Raw genomic sequence first — 18,787 nt, 5'->3', positions numbered from 1 at the left:
TTTTTTTTAAGATTTATATATTTATTTGTCAGATAGAGAACACAAGCGGGGGGAATGGCAGGCAGAGGGAGAATCAGGCTCCCCTGTTGAGCAAGGAGCCCAATGCGGGACTTGATCCCAGGATCCTGGGATCATGACCTGGGTCGAAGGCAGACACTTAACCGACTGAACCACCCAGGCGTCCCTACAAAATGGATCTTTAATCCTCTTCGGTATTTGAAGTGCTCAGAGTGTTGCCTGGCGCAAAGTAAGCAGTCGGGAAGTTTCTGTTGGGTTGGATAGATGGATTCTGGAACGAGCCTGTCAATAAAACCACATGGATTTCTCAGAGGGCAGAACTCTAAAAATCTCCGTACATTGTTTTAACTTGAGATTCAGAAGCTCCTCTTCCCACACGTCAAATTGCATCAACTACCGTGAAATTAATAATAACAGAAGTTGTATTGTTTTCTAAGTTGTGAACTGACATGTGCATATGTATCACACTTTTGTTTCTAAAGGAAGTAGAGATTCGGAACAAAGACCTGGAGGGACAGCTGTCTGACTTAGAGCAACGTCTGGAGAAAAGTCAGAATGAACAAGAAGCTTTTCGCAATAACCTGAAGACACTCTTAGAAATTCTTGATGGAAAAATATTTGAACTAACAGAATTGCGAGATAACTTGGCCAAACTACTAGAATGCAGCTAAGGAAAGTTACATTTCAGTGCCAATTGATTAAAAAATACACTGTCTCTCTTCATAGGACTGTTTGGGCTCTGCAGCAAGATCGCACATAAAATCTGAATATCACTCCTCCTCCAGGAGGATGATCTTTTGAAAATTGGAATTGTATATTTCAGTGTAAATTTTAGAATTCAGCTCGTAGCTAGTTGGGGAAAAAGAGATGAAAAACTTGAACTACAAATTACCTCCATGTATATTATTGGCCATAGTTAACTAGAAAGTTATAAATAGACACTTAATGCAATCTTTTTTTTCTGATATTAGCCAATGGGAGAATTAACAATGTCTGGGTCACATCCCCTTTTTGTGTTCAACACAGTGAAGGCTATCTGCTTTTTAAATTAATTTATTTATGATATCTAAAGCTGTGTTTTGTGCAAAAACTTAGTGATGAAAGCCCTGTCTTCTGTTGTAATCTGAATAATTTCTCAGGATATTTTTGCACTGCTGAGAAGCAGCGCCATTACCAATTAATTCTTGCCAGGAGTGAGAGAGAGCTGCATCTTTAACTGAAACATACTCACTAGAACTGGGTGTATAGAGTTCTTCCCTTTTTTTATACTGGAAGATATTTCACTCGGTGACCACTCTGGTACACTCTGGTGTTCTTGAATCTTGTCTGCTGTATAGTTTACTTTTCCATATTGATTCCATGTATTTATGAGAAGAAACTGTCTCCCATTTTATTACACATTTTAAAGCCAACTAACGAAGGCAGCTGAGTCCCTCAGAAATTTTTCTTTTTAAATTTCTAATAAATTTGACACACAGTACTGAAATACAGCAGCCCGTCCTCGACGGTCTGGCCTAGCAATGTTAAGTATATTTACAGAATATGCAGTTACATTTATTTATATATTTTGCAAGAAATCTTTTCTGAATGATCAATGCATTTCAATTTACAACTAATAATGGTTATTGGGGAACTGTTTATTATAGATCATTTTAAGGTGTATAGCAATTTTAAAGGGGATCCATTTCCATCAAACAGCCGATCAGAGGACTATTGGGATTGGAGCCGTGTACTGTGTCCGGGTCTTCACATCAGCCACATCTCTAGTCAAACCTCACAAGGCAATATTCTGAACTGTTAACTAGGCATTTCAAACAGGAATTCAATTCAGTAGGCTCTTCTCAATGAACAAGTTTTAATGTTGTTTTGATGTAATTTTAAAAGACTTTTAGCAAACATGCATTTCTTTCTATATTTCTTTTAAGAAGCTCTTTTAAAAGCAAGCCAAGTGCTGTCTAGTCTGCTTACGGAGTTAGGGATTGCATCAGAGTCCATATATCCTCGCTGTACAATGCCTGTGATGTTGAGGGAGGGTTCTTTTTTAAAGTGTATGCTTGAGTCTCTGACTCTATGATAGAGTCTGCAAATGCACTGACTTTGTACCCCAAAACGATGGAATTGTTAAGTACAAAATCAAGCTAATGAATCAATTTGTAACCATTTTTTCACTCACAAACAGCAACTCAACACTAGACAATTTTGTTTTATATATGTATGTGTATGTATGTAAATACATACGTATTAATTTATACTAGAGTGAAAAATAAATGGTTTCTTTCTAAAGTTAGTTTCTAAAGTGAGTTTTCAGGTGTCTCTGAAAAGTTTCTATCAGACACTTAATCATCGTGTATTCTATGTGCTATGACATCATGTAAGTTATCTCCATCTATTTTAGGATATTTTCCTCGCCTATTATAGGGAAGGTAAATTTAGGTACACAAGCTCAGAGCTGAGATATTTCTCTGATAAATCAGGTAATAAAATTTATTTGATTGATGGAATTTTGAAGTAGATGTGATTTTATCCATCAGTTTCTGAGTAACAAAGAGCACCAGATTTTAATTTAAATAGGGGATTTAACACTAGGGATCAGGGAATTTAGTTATGAAGAGTTAAAAATTAAAAAAACAGTGTAAGCTGTTGAAATGGTAAGTGAATTATTTTAATGATGTAATAAGATATTTTTAAATTTTGACATAGTCGTCATTTAATGGGAAAATAACTCACCAAAATGTCTCCACTTGAATTGTATTGATAGGTGAGACATGTGTGTAATTCATTATATACATATACCCATATGTATATACAGAAAATTATTTTTAATATTTTCCTACTGATAAGAAGTTTAAAATTGGAAATTTTGTGAGTTTTTTCCTTGTCCAATAGGGCCTAATTTTTTTCTCTTTTTAGTGATTTCACAATTTGAGGGCTGCACCTTTAAATTCCCAGAGTGTCATTAGACGTGTACAGTATATGGGATAAGGTGGACACAAGTGCACATATAAATAAAATCTTAAGACTATTTTAAATACTCATTTACAGTAGGAGAGCATCTAGAAATCATCGTTACAAGTCATAATTAGGTTGTGTGTCTACTGCAGTTTTCTCCATTTCTGTATTATATAAATAAAAGTTTGCCTATTAAAATCTGATTTTTCCCAGAGACAAGTATTATATAATGTATCTATATTTAGATCCAACTGTGGTAATATATTTATCAGAAAATGATGCTGGGGACTGTCACCTGAACATGTGGACTTGAAGGGACACAGACAAGGAGAGCAGAGATCGATCCCATTGTGTATAAGTTATTCTCTGATAATGATGAATTCTTGTACAAAAAAACGACTGAAAAAAAGGAAAATCAAAAATACAGTTTTTATTTTGAAATACATTTGTTGTTCTCTGGAGAATGTACTTTATCTTTTTTTCCTTCAGTCTTTTACAGATACTTCTGAAAAAGCATTTACTATGTGATGGCGGCATTTGCTTACCTCTTACAGGTGCTACTGGATTTCGCATTAGTGTGTTATGTTGTGAAATCCTGACTTTGACATAAAAGGTTTTATAAGTATTTCCCTGCCTGGAAAATTAGTTTTTGTTTCTCCTCTCTCTCCTTCTCTCTGCCTTTTTTCTCTCTCCTGTCTGCCTCTCTCTTTTTCCTCCCTTTCTTTCTGCAGATTAGAAAGAGTGCATGAAGTAGCATCCTTCCTTGTCCCTCTAGAAGAAAATTCGGCACCGTCAGAATGTAACGTTCTGCTGTCATTGAACTGCTGGAGAGCAGACAAAAAGCTTGCAGGGTTTTTTGTTTTTTTGTTTTTGGGTTTTTTTTTTTCCAAGTGGAAATAAAAGGGATGCTCAAAATTAAACCACCACCTTTGAAAACTTTTTTTGCCCCGTTCAAATGGACTGTCTTCTGTCACGTGTGTCCTGTAGCCTACTGTGGTTTTATTTCGCTGCAGACTGTGCAGTTCAGCGGCTCTCTCCCTGCAGACCTGATCCTCTGTCCGTTCTGGAACAGGAGGCAGGCCGCAGGGAAGATGGGTTGGGTGGCAGTGTTCTGTTGGGTTTTTAAAGAAATCCTGGTTGTTAATTTGGTGTCACATGATTTTACCATTCCCGATAGGCTGTACTTGAAGTCATGAAAGAGTCTTCATTGAATTTCTGTCTTCTGTATATTTGGCATTGTTCCTTGATCATTCATGAGGTAAATTAATTTATGTAAAATCTTAAGAAAACTTTCAGGTAAGAAGTAATTAAGAATGACACGTTGAAAACAAATTTTCTCAAGTTGGGTACTGTGCTATAATTACTGAGAAGATGATTTGCACGTGAGAGAATATTTTTTAAATTACTGGAGAAGGAGCATCGTTGGAAAGAAAACCAATGAATCGTTCACCTTAACTTTAAATTGTGAAAGTGCGGGCACCTGGGTGGCTCAGTGGGTTAAGCCTCTGCCTTCGGCTCAGGTCATGATCTCAGGGTCTTGGAATCAAGGCCCGCATCGGGCTCTCTGCTCAGTGGGGAGCCTGCTTCCCCTCCTCTCTCTGCCTGCCTCTGCCTACTTGTGATCTCTCTGTCAAATAAATAAATAAAATATTTTTTAAAATAAAAAATAAATTGTGAAAGTGCGTTATTTCCAATATAAAATTGGACCTTAAATTTTGAGGGCAGTTTTTTTTTTTTTTTAAGATTTTATTTATTTATTTAACAGACCGAGATCACAAGTAGGCAGAGAGGCAGGCAGAGAGAGTGGGGGGGGAAGCAGGCTCCCCGCCGAGCAGAGAGCCCGATGCGGGGCTCCATCCCAGGACCCTGGGATCATGACCTGAGCTGAAGGCAGAGGCTTTAACCTGAGCCACCCAGGGGCCCGACAGTTTTCTTTTTTTAATGGGAAACTGATATATATCAACGTCACAGAAATATAAGCATCATTAATGAATTAAAGAAACAGTTTTTGGTTAATAAAATAGCTAACAATTTTAACCAAGAAAAAAGCTCAAAAACTCTACACTACACTGCCTGGTTATTTCTGCTTAGTACACTAGATAGAAAAGAAACACTTTATTTTTATCCAAAACAGGTGACCCAAGAAGAGAGATTGCATCTGAACTAGGATAGGGAAAAGGCAACGAGTCAATTCTCTGATCTCCATAAGGTCCCTTCTGTCCTTTGCATGAAAGGACACATGCCAGTGATGGCGAGAACAAATCTGGAGGAGGAGATTTTTTGTGGAAGTGGGGCCAGCAAGGAGTGGGCATACACTCACCTTCGTTTTTATCAAAGACGCGTCAGGCGAGCCAGAAACACCTGCTGCTTTTCACTAGGCAGGTTGGAATTGCCTTAACGAATTTTAAAGGCTTTCAGGCAATCCTGTCATTTGTCTTGTCAGGATTTACAGCCTAATATCAGACACCTGACATTCAGAACTCAACGTTGTATGGAATTCTGACCTACTTTTGCCAGTTACTTTCACATCAGAGATACCCAGGGATAGAAATACTACTCTGCTCTCTCCTAATAACACCGAACTAAGATGATAATGAGTGCCTAATAAATACAGAATTAAGCCCGTTTCTCTACCACAGGAAGACCTTTTTTTGTGGCTATTTTTTCTATCAACAGTCACGGTTTTGTCTTGTTATCTGTTTTATAACTGTGTTACTATGTATGCATCTCTGGAAGTCCTAGCTGTAAGACACGTGTAGGACTTGATTGTCACACCTTAGATGGAATGTCTGTATCATGAAACATGGCCAGAGAGCAGATGCACTTGGAGGAAATACTTTCTCAACAACTTCAGTACGACATGGAAGAGAAAGGTGTGTTTGTTGAATCTGTGCTATGTGACAGGCACTGTACTAACGGATGTTTCATTTCTATGTATAGGGGCCCTTGCAGGGGTGTTCCTTTGGAAGGGGGATGAGGGAGAGAAAGGGAAGAGGCTCAAATGCTCGCACCTGCCCTGTTGCCACAGTGATCAGTCTGGTCACCCAGCTCACCAGTCCAAAGGTGGAGATCTTGCTCATGTATCTGGTATAGTTTTTCCCTCCAGCTTGACTGCCTTGCTTCTAGAATTATCTCTGTTAGGGTACTTCTTAACTATATATTTTATATTTGTTCTTCCTGAACTTCTTCCTTCAGCCTCCATTGATGTTTACAATGCTTGTTATCGTTCAGTTGCAAATCGTACTTTGTTTGCAGGTCATATTTATGCAACGTATTTTAGTCCCAATTTTTTTTTGACTTACAAACTTCAGATAATCCAAGGATAGTGCATTTCTTATGTAAAGTTCCTAGTCAATAAAATTTAAGCAGGAACTTCTTTTTGAAGGCCTTGGGAAGACCCCCCATCTCTTAAATTCCCTAGTGAAATGAGCTGTAAACCTATAAAATTCATCTCTAAGACTAAACCATAGCTAAGCAGGATGTGGGTTTGGCAGTCAGTGTTGAGTGACTTTGTGGTCCATTGTGGTTCCACTGAAGTAAAGGCCTCTCCACGCTGATCACATTAGATCAGCTGCAGAAGTATCTCATGGTCTGTCTGATCCTTAGATAGTCCATACCCCTCATATAGAAGGAATCATACAGTATTTGTCTTTTTGTGTCTGGCTTATTTCATTTAGCGTAATGTTTTCAAGGTGGATCTGTATTGCAGCATGTATCCTTCCTTTCCAATGCTGAATTATAGTCCATCGTATGGATGTACCACAGTTTATTTATCAGCTCCTCTGTTGACGAACTCTTGGGTCCTCCCTTTTGGCAGTTGTGAATAATTCTTCAGTGATGCTTCATATACAGGTATTTGTATGAGTCCCTGCTTTTATTTATTTGGGTATATACCCACAAGTTGGAATTACTGGATCATATGGTAATTTCATGTTTTAACTTTTTGAGGAAGGTTTGGGTTTCAATTGGGTTAATTTAAAAGACTCACAGAGCAGAATGCCATCTCACTAGGAATCCAGTTGTGGGTCCATTGTTTGTTAACAGACCTGTAAGTGATCCAAGGGCACCAAACTTGGGCCTTTTACTCTCTTACCTAAAATACTGAGCGCAGGCTATGTCCCAGACGCCATTTTGGAATATAGAGCAGAGACAGAAGCTTATAATCTAGTGTAGGGTGCAGATAGTTATTTCACGGTACTTAAGTGGTGTCACAGAAGAGGGCACTAGAATGAGGGAGGCCAGAAGGAAGAGGAGTTGTCAAGTCTTTCCCAGAAGAGCAAAGGGCGTGCTGGTTGAAGAGGGCTGAAATTTCAGAGAATTGCCAAGAGCATGTCGGGTGCAAAGGTCCAGAGAGATTAAAGCTTTGAGATGTTTAGAAAATTAGATGGGTGAGTGTGGTGAAACATGGGATGTTAGGATAGAGTATAGCAAAGATGGCAATAGAGAAGTGGGAAAATGTTGATCAATAAAGTCTTGGTAAGTCATATTGAAGATTTGGGTTTTATTCTGAAGGGAATGCAGAGATAGTGAAGAAGCTTTCGTACAGAAGTAATAAAAGGTATGTTTTGTAAGTCTCTTTGTTAATGCAAATCATGGTTGTCTCTCTTTAAAGGCTGCCTGTGGCAGTGACACTGGAAATGGAGAAAATGGAGCGGATTCAGAGGATATCTAGGAGGTAGACTCAGTAGGACTTCTTGGCTGATGTAGATGGCAAGGAGAAGAATTCAGGTTGATGCCCAGATCTCTTGAGTTGGCCAGCCAGGTGAATAATCTCCTTTACTGAGAGTGAAGCCCAAGATGGGAGGTGAGGAGGCAAGACAAAGCAAGATGAAGGAGGGAGGAGTTCATTTTCTTTTGAGTGTAAGGTGCCTCTGGAATAGCCAGATGGAGATGTGATCAGGTAGGAGAAAAATGGGAGCTGGTGATCGATATTTGGGAGTTGTGCTGACAATATGTAATGGTAATTGAGTGCATGAGAATGACAACACAAGATGAAAATGGTGTTTGGGGGCAGTTGCAGCACCAAAGCATGTGAAAGAGACAGACTGGATGAGGGGATAGCCAGAGAGTAGGGACTCATGGAAACCTAGAAGAGAGTTTCAAAAAGCCAGATTCCACACAACACAATCCACAAATGAACTCTTGTCTTAAGACACTGATACTCAAATCGTGTTGAGACTCTTTGTTAATATTTAATTTTTAAAATAAATTTTAACTGGTAAAATTAAAAACTGCAAAATCAAATATGCCACTTAGAACATTTTGAAACATTGAAATCCAGTAAACCTAAGTCCAGGTGAAGTCTTTTTGTACAGCTGCCACAACAAGGCCATCTCTGGTAAACTGAAGAGCCTCTTGGCATTTCAAGGTGAGTTGTTAAAGAATTCCGTTTGTTAGTGTGAATTAAGACTTTCCCAGTCCTTTGTGACTGAGACGAAATACGGAAATTGGTTCTTTTACACACGCTAAGTTCTGTCTTCCGTAAACCCAGTCTCAAGTGTTTGTTGTTTCTGAAAATAACTTCATTTTTTTTATTGACTTCTTGAGAAAATTAAATGTCACATGCCAACCTTTCTGTTAATGTGTTGGTTTTCCATGTGGCTGTCATTTCTAGAAGGTTGTAGGGCCACAGATAAAAGGAGACTGACACTTTCCTAGCAGAACTTGGCTTATTTTTTCTGTGGTTCACCTGCCTCTCCTCAAAGTCAACGTCTAGGGATTTAAAAATATTTCCTGTATCTTTTTTAATGTACTATTTGGATGCTTAACCCATTACTAAGACCAGGTGATTTTGTGTTGCCAGCACTGTGGGAAGTTTAGAGAGTTAACGTTAATGTGATCTCAAATGATCTTTCTCTTTTTTTCGTATTGATTCATAAATAACTGTATACACATTATCTCTCGTAGAAATGATCTTGAACAATGACAACAACCAAAATACTCTTTGTATTTGGTTTTAGACTGCTGCTGCATGATATTTGATTTTTATTTCTCATTTAAGTTAAAATTAGCTTGAATTCCTTGAGTAGACACAACTTGCTCTAATAACTTAGGCAACACATTAGAGCATGTTAGACATTCCAGGAAGAAAAGAGCTACTGGTTTGCAGATTGGGCTCCAAATAACCCATAAAATTTGCAGATGACTTGTGAATTGTCAAATAACCTCTTTTAAGCCACTTTTGTTAATAGTTTTCTATTTAGTGATTAAGCTTGATCTCATTTAGCGGAGCCTTTACTTTAGAGTATACTCTGTGCTTTGAAATCCTGTGTTATATATAAAAATAGAAAACACAGAACTTCATGAGCTATGGCTCATGGCCACCTCAACAGTTCACAACAAATTTTCACAACAGTGCCATGACCTAAGTGTTATTGTTATCCCCATGTTGTAGATTTTATAGAATCTGAGATTCGGCAACATTAAGTGATAGACCAAGTCGAAGGCCTCCAAGAAGACAGGCCTTGTGCTTGCTAATCCTGGGTCCTTCCCACTCCATCGTGCCCAAACGGTGAACCGCAGACCCTGTTTAAGAAGACAGGTACAAAAGTTTATCAGTTCTCAATACTTAACAACCTACCACTTAGAAAATTTGTTCCTTTTCCATTCCACAATGGTATAACATCTTCGAATATTTATCTCCCCACCCTTTTTTAGAAAAAGAAAAAACACTTTGATTATGCTACTCATTCATAGGTGCTTTCTTTCTGCAAACATTCTTTAATAGTACAGATAAAAAAGTCGCCCTTGGTCTTTCAGTCCCGTCCTTAGAATTTACGTCCTTTTGACATGTTTATATGCATTTGTATTATGTGCTTATAGAAATATCTAATTGTTTTGGGAGGAGAGAGTAACATAAATGCTATTATCGGTGTGCCTTGTTCTATAGTGTTTATTTTTATTTATTTATTTTTACGTAATCTCTTGGAAAGCTCTGTCCCAGTCTGTATGTGCAGTTTTTAACCCCTTCAGGGGGTTCCATTCTCTGGATGTATCACACTTAGTTTAAGCACCTCTGTATTGTTTCTTTCCTTTTTCATGCCACCCTCTTTCTGACCTTGAGGCTACTTCCTTAAGCACAGTATTAGGGATATTCAAGATCGATTAGTACCCAGTTACCAAATGCCCCCACAGGGCCTTTTATGTCCCCGATGAAAATGAACTCTGAATGAATATCCATGAAAACTAAAACTCAAAAAAAAAAAAAAGTTTTAACTGGTCTTGATAAAATTCTTTTTAAATAACACTATAAGCAACACCTAGCAAGGTGCTTTGAATGTAGCAGTCACTCAATAAATGTGTGGAATGATCACCCGTGCTTCCTGTCAGAAAAGAGAGGGTGCCCAATGCAAGTTGTAACCTCTGCTGAGTGACTTGGGCCACCAGATGTACAGTGCCCCCATCAGCGTCTGCCTGGAGGCCCAGCAGGGGTGTACAGCACAGTTTAAAATGCCCCGTGCTGTGCTTTGTGGCCCTCCAAGTGGGCAGGAAGGGAACAGGACTAAAAAGGAAAGGACAAATAGGAAAATACTTAAACTGATATTTTAAACCAGTGCCTCCCTCTTAGGCCAGTACCCTTTTGTCCTCTTAGTGGTGGCTTGATATCTGGTAGCAACCCTGCCCGCTGGCTGTTGATTCAAACATTTCGTGAGCACCTCCAATGCCACAAGGGACTGAGCTAGGCACCGAGATGGAAAGGTGATGATACACAGTCCCTACCCTTCAGATGCTCCTAGTCTAGTGAAGGAAGCAGCCACATTAATCAGTAGGAACAGTAGACAGTGGCACTGAACGGAATCACAGCTTCTGGTGAACAGGCAGAGTTGGGAGTACGCCAATGTCATTAAGGAGGTGGCATTTGAGCTAAGACGTGAAAGATAAACGTCCACTTCGATGAAGATTCAGATGCATGGGTGGAAAGCCTAGGGGAAAGGGCACGTCACAAAGAGCCACATGCTCGAATTCAGTCTAACATGCTGGTGGACCCATCTGTGGCTTAGCTAGGGGTCGGGAGCAGACCAGATGGGCAGATTCCAGACTGCAACCTTGTCTCGGTCCCAGCAGTTCCCACTTTCCCTCAAAGCGGTGGGCGCTGAAACCTTGGAGGAGGGAAGTATCGTGACTCGATTTACACTTGAAAACAAGTAAACCACTCTGGCCACAGTATCAAGAATAAATAAAAGACTGTGTGAGATGATGGAGGTGTTAGCAAGCCTCATTGTGGTTATCGTTTCACAATAAATGCATGTATCAAATCAGCACGTTGCGCACCTTGAACTTACACCATGTTATATGTAATTGTATGTCAATTAATCTGGGGAAATGGATTAAAGAATGGTTCTGCAAGACCAGATTCAGAACTCAAGATGACTTTTTTTTAAATTGTAGTCATCCAGGTAGGAGACAAATAAAAACTGGAGATGCCAAAAAAGGCTGAACTGACTATGAGAAGCCAGAGGTATATGATGGCAAGATATTTTGAAATTCTAAATTTCTGCTCTGTTGTAGCATTTACTGCTTCCTCTCCCCTCCTCCCACCCCAACAGAACAGCAAAAGCCTTCTGTTCCCTGACCCTCAGGTTTGGGTTGTTACTGCAGTAACGAGAGTCAGTTCTCCACTTTTGAATGTCTCCACACAAATGAGATTAAAAGGGAAAAGCCCCCTCTCATGTGACAAGGAAGAGGAATGGAAGGGAAACAAGATAAGGAGAGGGTGGCGAGTATCACTAAGAATGGGCCCCGCGGGCTGCTCCCTTCCTCCAACACACCAGCCTTACATCAGAGCTGGGGGCAACCAAGTTACCCTCTAGAGAGGACGGAGGATTGAAGACTTATGCCTCGGTTTCCAGGTTTTGCCTACAGAAGAATTCCCCTGGGCCAGGAGGATGGAGCAGCTGTTGAGAAGTAGTGATGTGGTGTGTCAGCCAAGAGGGTCCCCAACAATTATTTTGGTGCCCCACAGGGCATACATGGGGAAACACCTGAAAAGCTTCCCTGACCCACCCTCTCAGCAGGTTCAGAAGCAGCCGACAAGCCAGTGAATTGAGAGGGTCACCTCTGTGGATCTGGGACCGAAGACCAGATGGACATCACCGGGCATGCTGGCGCAGAGAGCTCTCTGAGCGCGTGCCCGTGTCCGTAGAAATGGATCAACAACCAGAACCCAGCACTCTTCCCACACCCCTCAGAACTTGGACACTATGGAACTTACTTGTAACCCTAGGGAGGAAGTGGTAGAAGGGAAACCTTCATTGGTTGATTTTATCTGGAAATGACAAGAACTATGCTGCAGCTGCCAGGCAGAGTATGTTTTAGAACAAAACTGAGAAAAACAAATTTCTTTGCCCATCCTACTTTTGGCCTGGGAACGTAGACCCACTACCAGTAGGTACTGCGGGACTTGGCAACTGTTTGGAGGACTGCTAGGTTTCCAAATTTGGTGTAAAGAAGGATAACTTCTGTTTTGGACATAATGAGTTTGAGGTACTTCCCCAGCACGTAGGCTGGAGAAATTAACCTGGAAGTTACCAGAAAACAGGCTATTGGTGAAGCCATAGGCAGATGAACTCAAGTAGAGGGTAAAGAGAACAGGCCCAGAGCCCTAGAAAGCCCTGACATTTAAAGGAGTGTGCAGAAAAAATGGAGTTAGGGAAGAGCCTGTGAAGAATGGTCCAAGTGACCTAAAGAAGAACTAACAGGTGACACCAGATGATCAAACTGACAGCTATTACTTAATTTTATACTGAATAGGATCGGGCCTTAAGATAGTTCATGGTTGTAAACTAAGTTCTTTGTGACATCTCTTCTACTTATTGACCAGGACATTATCTTCCTTATCTCCACAAACTTGAGGCCATGTTCTGGTTGCATAGGGATTCTGGGATTCTAACTACCAGGGCCCAATTTGTAGTGATATACTTGAACCTTACTTAGCTCCATAGTGTTCCTGCAAGGTAGATGGAAGTTCATGTGCACAGGGAACATGGCTGCATGTTCTGTCAATGTGCATTTGGGGTCTTGGGGGGTTTTTTGGTGGTGGTGGTTGGATTTGTTTGGTTTCAGTTTTGTTTTTGGCTATATAACCCACTTACTCTTTCAAGAAAAGATCTCCATCACAAATTGTTTTGAGAGATTAAGACTAAATAAATTTGTTTTTTCGGATCTATGCTGCTTATTTCTGGGCAATGACAACGACATAAATCCATCATTCTCTTATCCTTCTGGCTGCTAGGAAGCTCAAGACCAGGTTTTAGGCTTAATTGCTATCATGTTTCTCAGCTAGGAGTTCTTAGAATTCTAGATGTTTTCCTTCCTTTTGGTCCTTGTTGATTTTTTCCTCTCCTGATTTTTTAGATTTCATTTATTTATTTGAGACAGAGAGAGAGCAGGAGCAGAGGGAGAGGGAGAAGCAGACTCCCCGCCAAACAGGGAGCCTGAAGTGGGGTTCAGTCTTAGGATCTGGAATCATGACATAAGCCGAAGGCAGACACTTAACAACTGAGCCACCCAGGCGCCCCTCCTATTCCTAATTTTTGATCAGTAGTTTGGTCTTGTACTGGTCTGATAGCACCCATACTTTTATAATATATTACCTCATCTTTTTTGTGAGATTGGCAAGGAACAGAATAGCTAACTAAAAAATAAAGGATATGTCATCATTTTACAGTTGTTTTTTTTAAGATTTTATTTATTTGACAGAGAGAGAAATCACAAGCAGGCAGAGAGGCAGGCAGAGAGAGAGAGAGAGGAGGAAACAGGCTCCCTGCTCAGCAGAGAGCCCGATGTGGGGCTCCATCCCAGTACCCTGAGATCATGACCTGAGCCGAAGGCAGAGGCTTTAACCCACTGAGCCCCCCAGGCGCCCCCATTTTACAGTTTTTTTTAACCTGCATCTCTAAGGCTGGCCATTGGTCTGTGGAAGTAAGTGCTGTCATCATTTTAGTTACAAAGCTCACTCTGATAAATAATTCAGAGAAGCTTCCCCCACTCCACACCCCTGTAGTAACCCATATATCAACAACAGTAGCAAAAATGAAACATTTGATGGCTTGATGATATAGGGCATTTAAGGTGACCAGGTAACCCCAGGGAAGTGACATCAGCAAGTTTACTTTTTTTAATCTCTTAGTTCTGCTTACCTATTATGGCCGTGTTGGTTAGAAATGTGGCCAGTAATCTTTTAAGTCATTAGTATCAAATTTGCCTTATCCAAATCTCATGTGACGGCTGACACCAAGCTTCTTTTTTTTTTTTTTTTAATATTTTATTTATTTGACAGAGAGATCACAGGTAGGCAGAAAGGCAGGCAGAGAGAGAGAGAGAGGGAAGCAGGCTCCCTGCCAAGCAGAGAGCCCCATGTGGGGCTCGATCCCAGGACCCTGGGATCATGACCTGAGCCGAAGGCAGAGGCTTTAACACACTGAGCCACCCAGGCGCCCCGACACCAAGCTTCTTGCTCTGACTATTGAAGTATCATGGGAAAGAACTCAACAAAAATAAATAATGTGTTCCCCTGTGCTGTGCTTGGTTCATGACTTTGGACTTGATTTCACTAGCCCCATGTTTGGGACTATCACGTCTTTAGATGCCAAGATCTACTTTTACAATCACCAGCCAGGAAGACACAAGGCTTCCCTCCAAGGGAGAGTGAACTACCGAATGGCACTTTGTTCAGAACAAAAATATCCCCCAAGAGCTCTGCCAACGATTGCTCCCTGGGCCGGATGCGGCCTCCTTCAGAGAGTGAAGCACAAACCATGTGATTGATCTTCCTTTCCTTACCTGGCTACAGAACTAATCATAGATCCACTTTCACCAGGTTAGAAAGGAGTTACCAGTCACCATTGCTTTAATTCTCCCAATTTAGATGGCCCTGGGCCACTTGATTTGAAAGTTGGATGAAACTGTCCCTTAAATAAAGCTTTCATTGCAGGACTTCATGTGGCCTTCGTCTTCAGCCCATGCCTGCTAAATACTAGCTTGGATTCCAGATAGATAGATAGATTGATTGATTCCAGATATATAGATAGATATCCAAACTCTCCACATGTCTGATGAGTTGTTCATCAAACCAAAATGTCTCAAACCTATAATTCTAATTTGTTCTTTTTTTTTTTTTTTTTTATTTATTTATTTGACAGAGACACAGCAAGAAAGGGAACACATGCAGGGGGAGTGAGAGAGGGGGAAGCAGGCTCCCCACCAAGTAGGGAGCCTGATGCGGGGCTTGATCCCAGGACCCTGGGATCATGACCTAAGCAGAAGGCAGACACTTAACGACTGAGCCACCCAGGCACCCCTATAATTCTAGTTTTAGTTGATTTCCCAGTTGATTTCATTCTACTTGAAAGAGCAATAGCTACAGGGGAGGATCACAGGAAATTTTATTAACCAGAGAGCATGTATGAAGCCCAATGTTGGTCCTTAAAACAGCCCTAGAAAAAAATGGATAAGCTCCCAGAGACTCCAGGAAACCGGTGGTCGCCCAATGCCATGTAACTAATAAAAGATGGAATCCAGTTTGAAGTCCAATGAGCTTAGCTCCTGTTTTGCTCTAAGAGGCGTATTTTTGGGGGCCAACCTCAACAATGAGAGACAGAAATACCATGGAATAAATAGAGTTGACTACTCACTTAAGAGTCTGTAACAAGGTTGGAGCCATAGGGCTGATGCTGAAGACCATGATTCATTCATTCCTTTCTGTCGCCTGGCTTTATTATCCGGTCCCAAGTCTGCTATAACTTTTGGGATTGGGGAAAAAAAAAAAAAAAAATCTCGAGTCCATGCAGTGGTGACATCTCTGATTTCTGAGATGCCTACTTCACACATAATGGGGGAGATACCTGCAGGAGGGTTGTGTGTAATCATGGAACCACGTTCAGAGTACAATCCCCCACTGTGCCAAGGTGGACTCAGGAACCCCAGGGAGAGGTTTTAGAAAACCAGACCCCAGGGGCGCCTGGGTGGCTCAGTTGGTTAGGCAACTGCCTTCAGCTCAGATCGTGATTCTGGAGTCCCGGGATCGAGTCCCACATCGGGCTCCCTGCTCAGCAGGGAGTCTGCTTCTCCCACTGACCTCTCTCCTCTCATCCTCTCTCTCATGCGCTCTCTCTCTCAAATAATTAAATAAAATCTTAAAAAAAAAAAAAAAAAGAAAAGAAAACCAGACCCTGAAAAACAGAACAAAACAATAGTAACAACAACAACAAAAACCAGACCCTGGGGTTCTGGAAGCTGAAAGTGCTTGGCAGTAATGAAAGTACTTGATACTCCCATTCCTGTCTCTGGAAGGAGTCCTGGGATTTGTTGGAATTGGATCAAATAAAGAGGGGCTCGTTAGTGATAATGATGATGACACGCCTCCACTCCTCCACCTAGAGAACCTTCTTAGCCTTCCCCGTACGCATTCTCCAGTAAAGAACTACCTTCCACTTCGGCTTTGCTGGGGTCCTCAGATTTCAAAATGAAGATTTCGGGTCCATCCTGTCTCAGGACTGAGACCATTTTTTGTTGCAGGCTGGGAGTTGGCAGTGTAACTTCAGGGCCAGAATGCATGTGGCTTCCTTAAGAACGTGCCTGCCGCGTGGAGCAGGTAGGAAAACCCCAGAAATGCTTCGGAGATTCCCCTTAATCTTCAAGCTGTAAAACCAACAACAATAATGGTGGGGCTTTTGTTTTCTCGGAAGAGCCTAGGCTTCCTTTGGGAAAACTGACAAAATTGTAAATGTGGTAAAAATAACATTGGCCATAATCTTTTGTTTCTTCCTCATTATTTGATTCAAAGAATTTTGAAATTTCATTCCAATTCTTTTCACTTTGTGAAAAACAGTCACACCAAGAAACACTTGACCAATATATTCTCTCTGCATACCAAATTCTCAAGTTGTCTTTTCTGAGAGGAATAGAAATTATTTATTATTGGGTTATGGTCAAGTTCTTCCTAGTAACATTTTTCCTTTAAAATATGCAATTTCTGACCTACCTGACAGCAATGCTTAAAATGTCCTGCATTTAGTAGTGTCCCATCCGGAAGAATATGGACTATTACTGCTAGAGATGATTTTATAAATATAATTCTAAGAATCATACATAACAGTATTGACAATAAAAAGCAAACATGAATTGATTTTTTTAAATTAGAATTTTGTTGGGCTTATGTTTTGGATTAAGAGAGAGATGTGGTCAATTCATGATTTTATTCTACTTTTATTGCAAAAAAGAATGAAAAAGGGAACATGTATTTCCACACGAGATTCATGAATGAATTCAAGCAAAGTTCATTGCTAGTAGTTTTGCATTTGGTAAAGGTGTGAGATTGTGCACACAGTGGTGCTGATTTGCTCCTCCTCCAAAGAGACCGGCCCTTTGAGTGGCCAGTGTTGGTCCCAGAAGAACTATCTGCACGTGCCTGTTAAGTCCCAGGGAATTTAGAGGTTTGTTTTTGTTTTAAGATTTTATTTATCTGAGGGGTCCCTGGGTGGCTCCATCATTAAGTGTCTGCCTTTGGCTCAGGCCATAATCCCAGGGTCCTGGGTTTGAGCCCCACATCAGGCTCCCTGCTCTGCAGGAAGCCTGCTTCTCCCTCTCCCACTCCCCCTGCTTGTGTTCCTTCTCTTGCTGTGTCTCTCTCTGTCAAATAAATAAATAAAATCTTTTTTTAAAAAAGATTTTATTTATTTGAGAGTGAACGAGAGAAAGATAGAACTATTGGGGGTGCGGCAGGCTGAGGGAGAGGGAGAAGCAAACTCTCTCCCCTGAGCAGGGAGCCCACTGGAGGCTCAATCACCAGACTCCAGGATCATGACCTGAGCCGAAGCCAGACACTTAACCGACCAAGCCACCCAGGCGCCCCACTTCAGGGGTTTTGTCAGAAGCTTATGCTAAACACTATTTGCCCCCCGCTAGATTTTAGGTAGAGAAGATATGTCATCCAGTGTAAATGATGACTAGATCACTTCTAATTGAGTCAGTAAGCATAACTGTGTGAGCCAGCCCCCAGAGCTGTGCAGCTTTTCTTGACATTTCCTTCTGTGAAGAGCCCTGTGCACTTGTGTTTGCCATGCGCTGTTCTCAACCCTCGTGACCTGCCAAAATCGATACCACGCCTCACAGCTCTGTTTCTGGCTAGACTCTTTCTCTCCCCGGGGCCCAAGTTCCTCCTCTGCAAATGAGGGAAGTGATCTATAACTTATTCCAAACTATTCCTTCACCTCTAGAATATCCAATACATTAAGAGAAAGACTGGGTTGGGGCACGTGGATGGCTCAGTCGTTAACCATCTGCCTTCAGCTCAGGTCATGATCTCAGGGTCCTGAGATCTAGTCCTGTGTCGGGGTCCTGGCTTAGCCAGGAACCTGCTTCTCCCTCTCCCTTTGCCTCTACCCCCACATGTGTTCTGTCTCTCTCTCAGATAAATAAAGTCTTAAAAAAAAAAAAGAAGAAGAAGAAGAAGAAGAAAGACTAGGTTAAGAATCAGTGCCTCTAGCACTTGCTGTGATGGGCACTGGGTGTTGTATGTAAGTGATGAATCATTGAATTCCATTCCAGAAACCAACACTGCACTGTATGTTAACTAAAATTTCAATAAAATTTTTAAAAAAGAATTAAAAATGCCTCTAAAGAAACTCTAAGTTTCTCTCATCTGAGGACGAAGGTGTACCTGACAATCCCAATTTTGTCTCAAAATGTTGTGAACTTTCTTTAAACATACACCTACCTTATGTTCCAGCCATTCATCTAGCTATTGACTCAAAAGAAATAAAAACATACCCACACCCAGACTTACACATGAATCCTGTTTATGCTAATATTATTCACTTTT

At 40.9% G+C, this 18,787-nt stretch overlaps 1 protein-coding gene across 1 annotated transcript in view; it reads left to right on the top strand.

Annotated features, from left to right (window-relative positions):
• The window catches only part of LOC111148296 (homer scaffolding protein 1), a 132,119-nt gene extending 128,692 nt beyond the window's left edge, over positions 1 to 3,427 (top strand). The window contains exon 9 of the mRNA XM_022504784.1: positions 501 to 3,427. Within this exon, the coding sequence (XP_022360492.1) occupies positions 501 to 689 (189 nt within the window). The 3' untranslated portion in view covers positions 690 to 3,427. The remainder of the gene's footprint in view (positions 1 to 500) is intronic.
• Positions 3,428 to 18,787: the final 15,360 nt, after the last annotated feature.

The sequence above is a fragment of the Enhydra lutris genome, unplaced genomic scaffold, assembly GCF_002288905.1.
Source record: "Enhydra lutris kenyoni isolate GAN:26980312 unplaced genomic scaffold, ASM228890v2 scaffoldscaffold19, whole genome shotgun sequence".
NCBI classification, from domain to species: Eukaryota; Metazoa; Chordata; class Mammalia; order Carnivora; family Mustelidae; genus Enhydra; species Enhydra lutris.
This window is presented reverse-complemented; position numbering and strand designations above follow the sequence as displayed.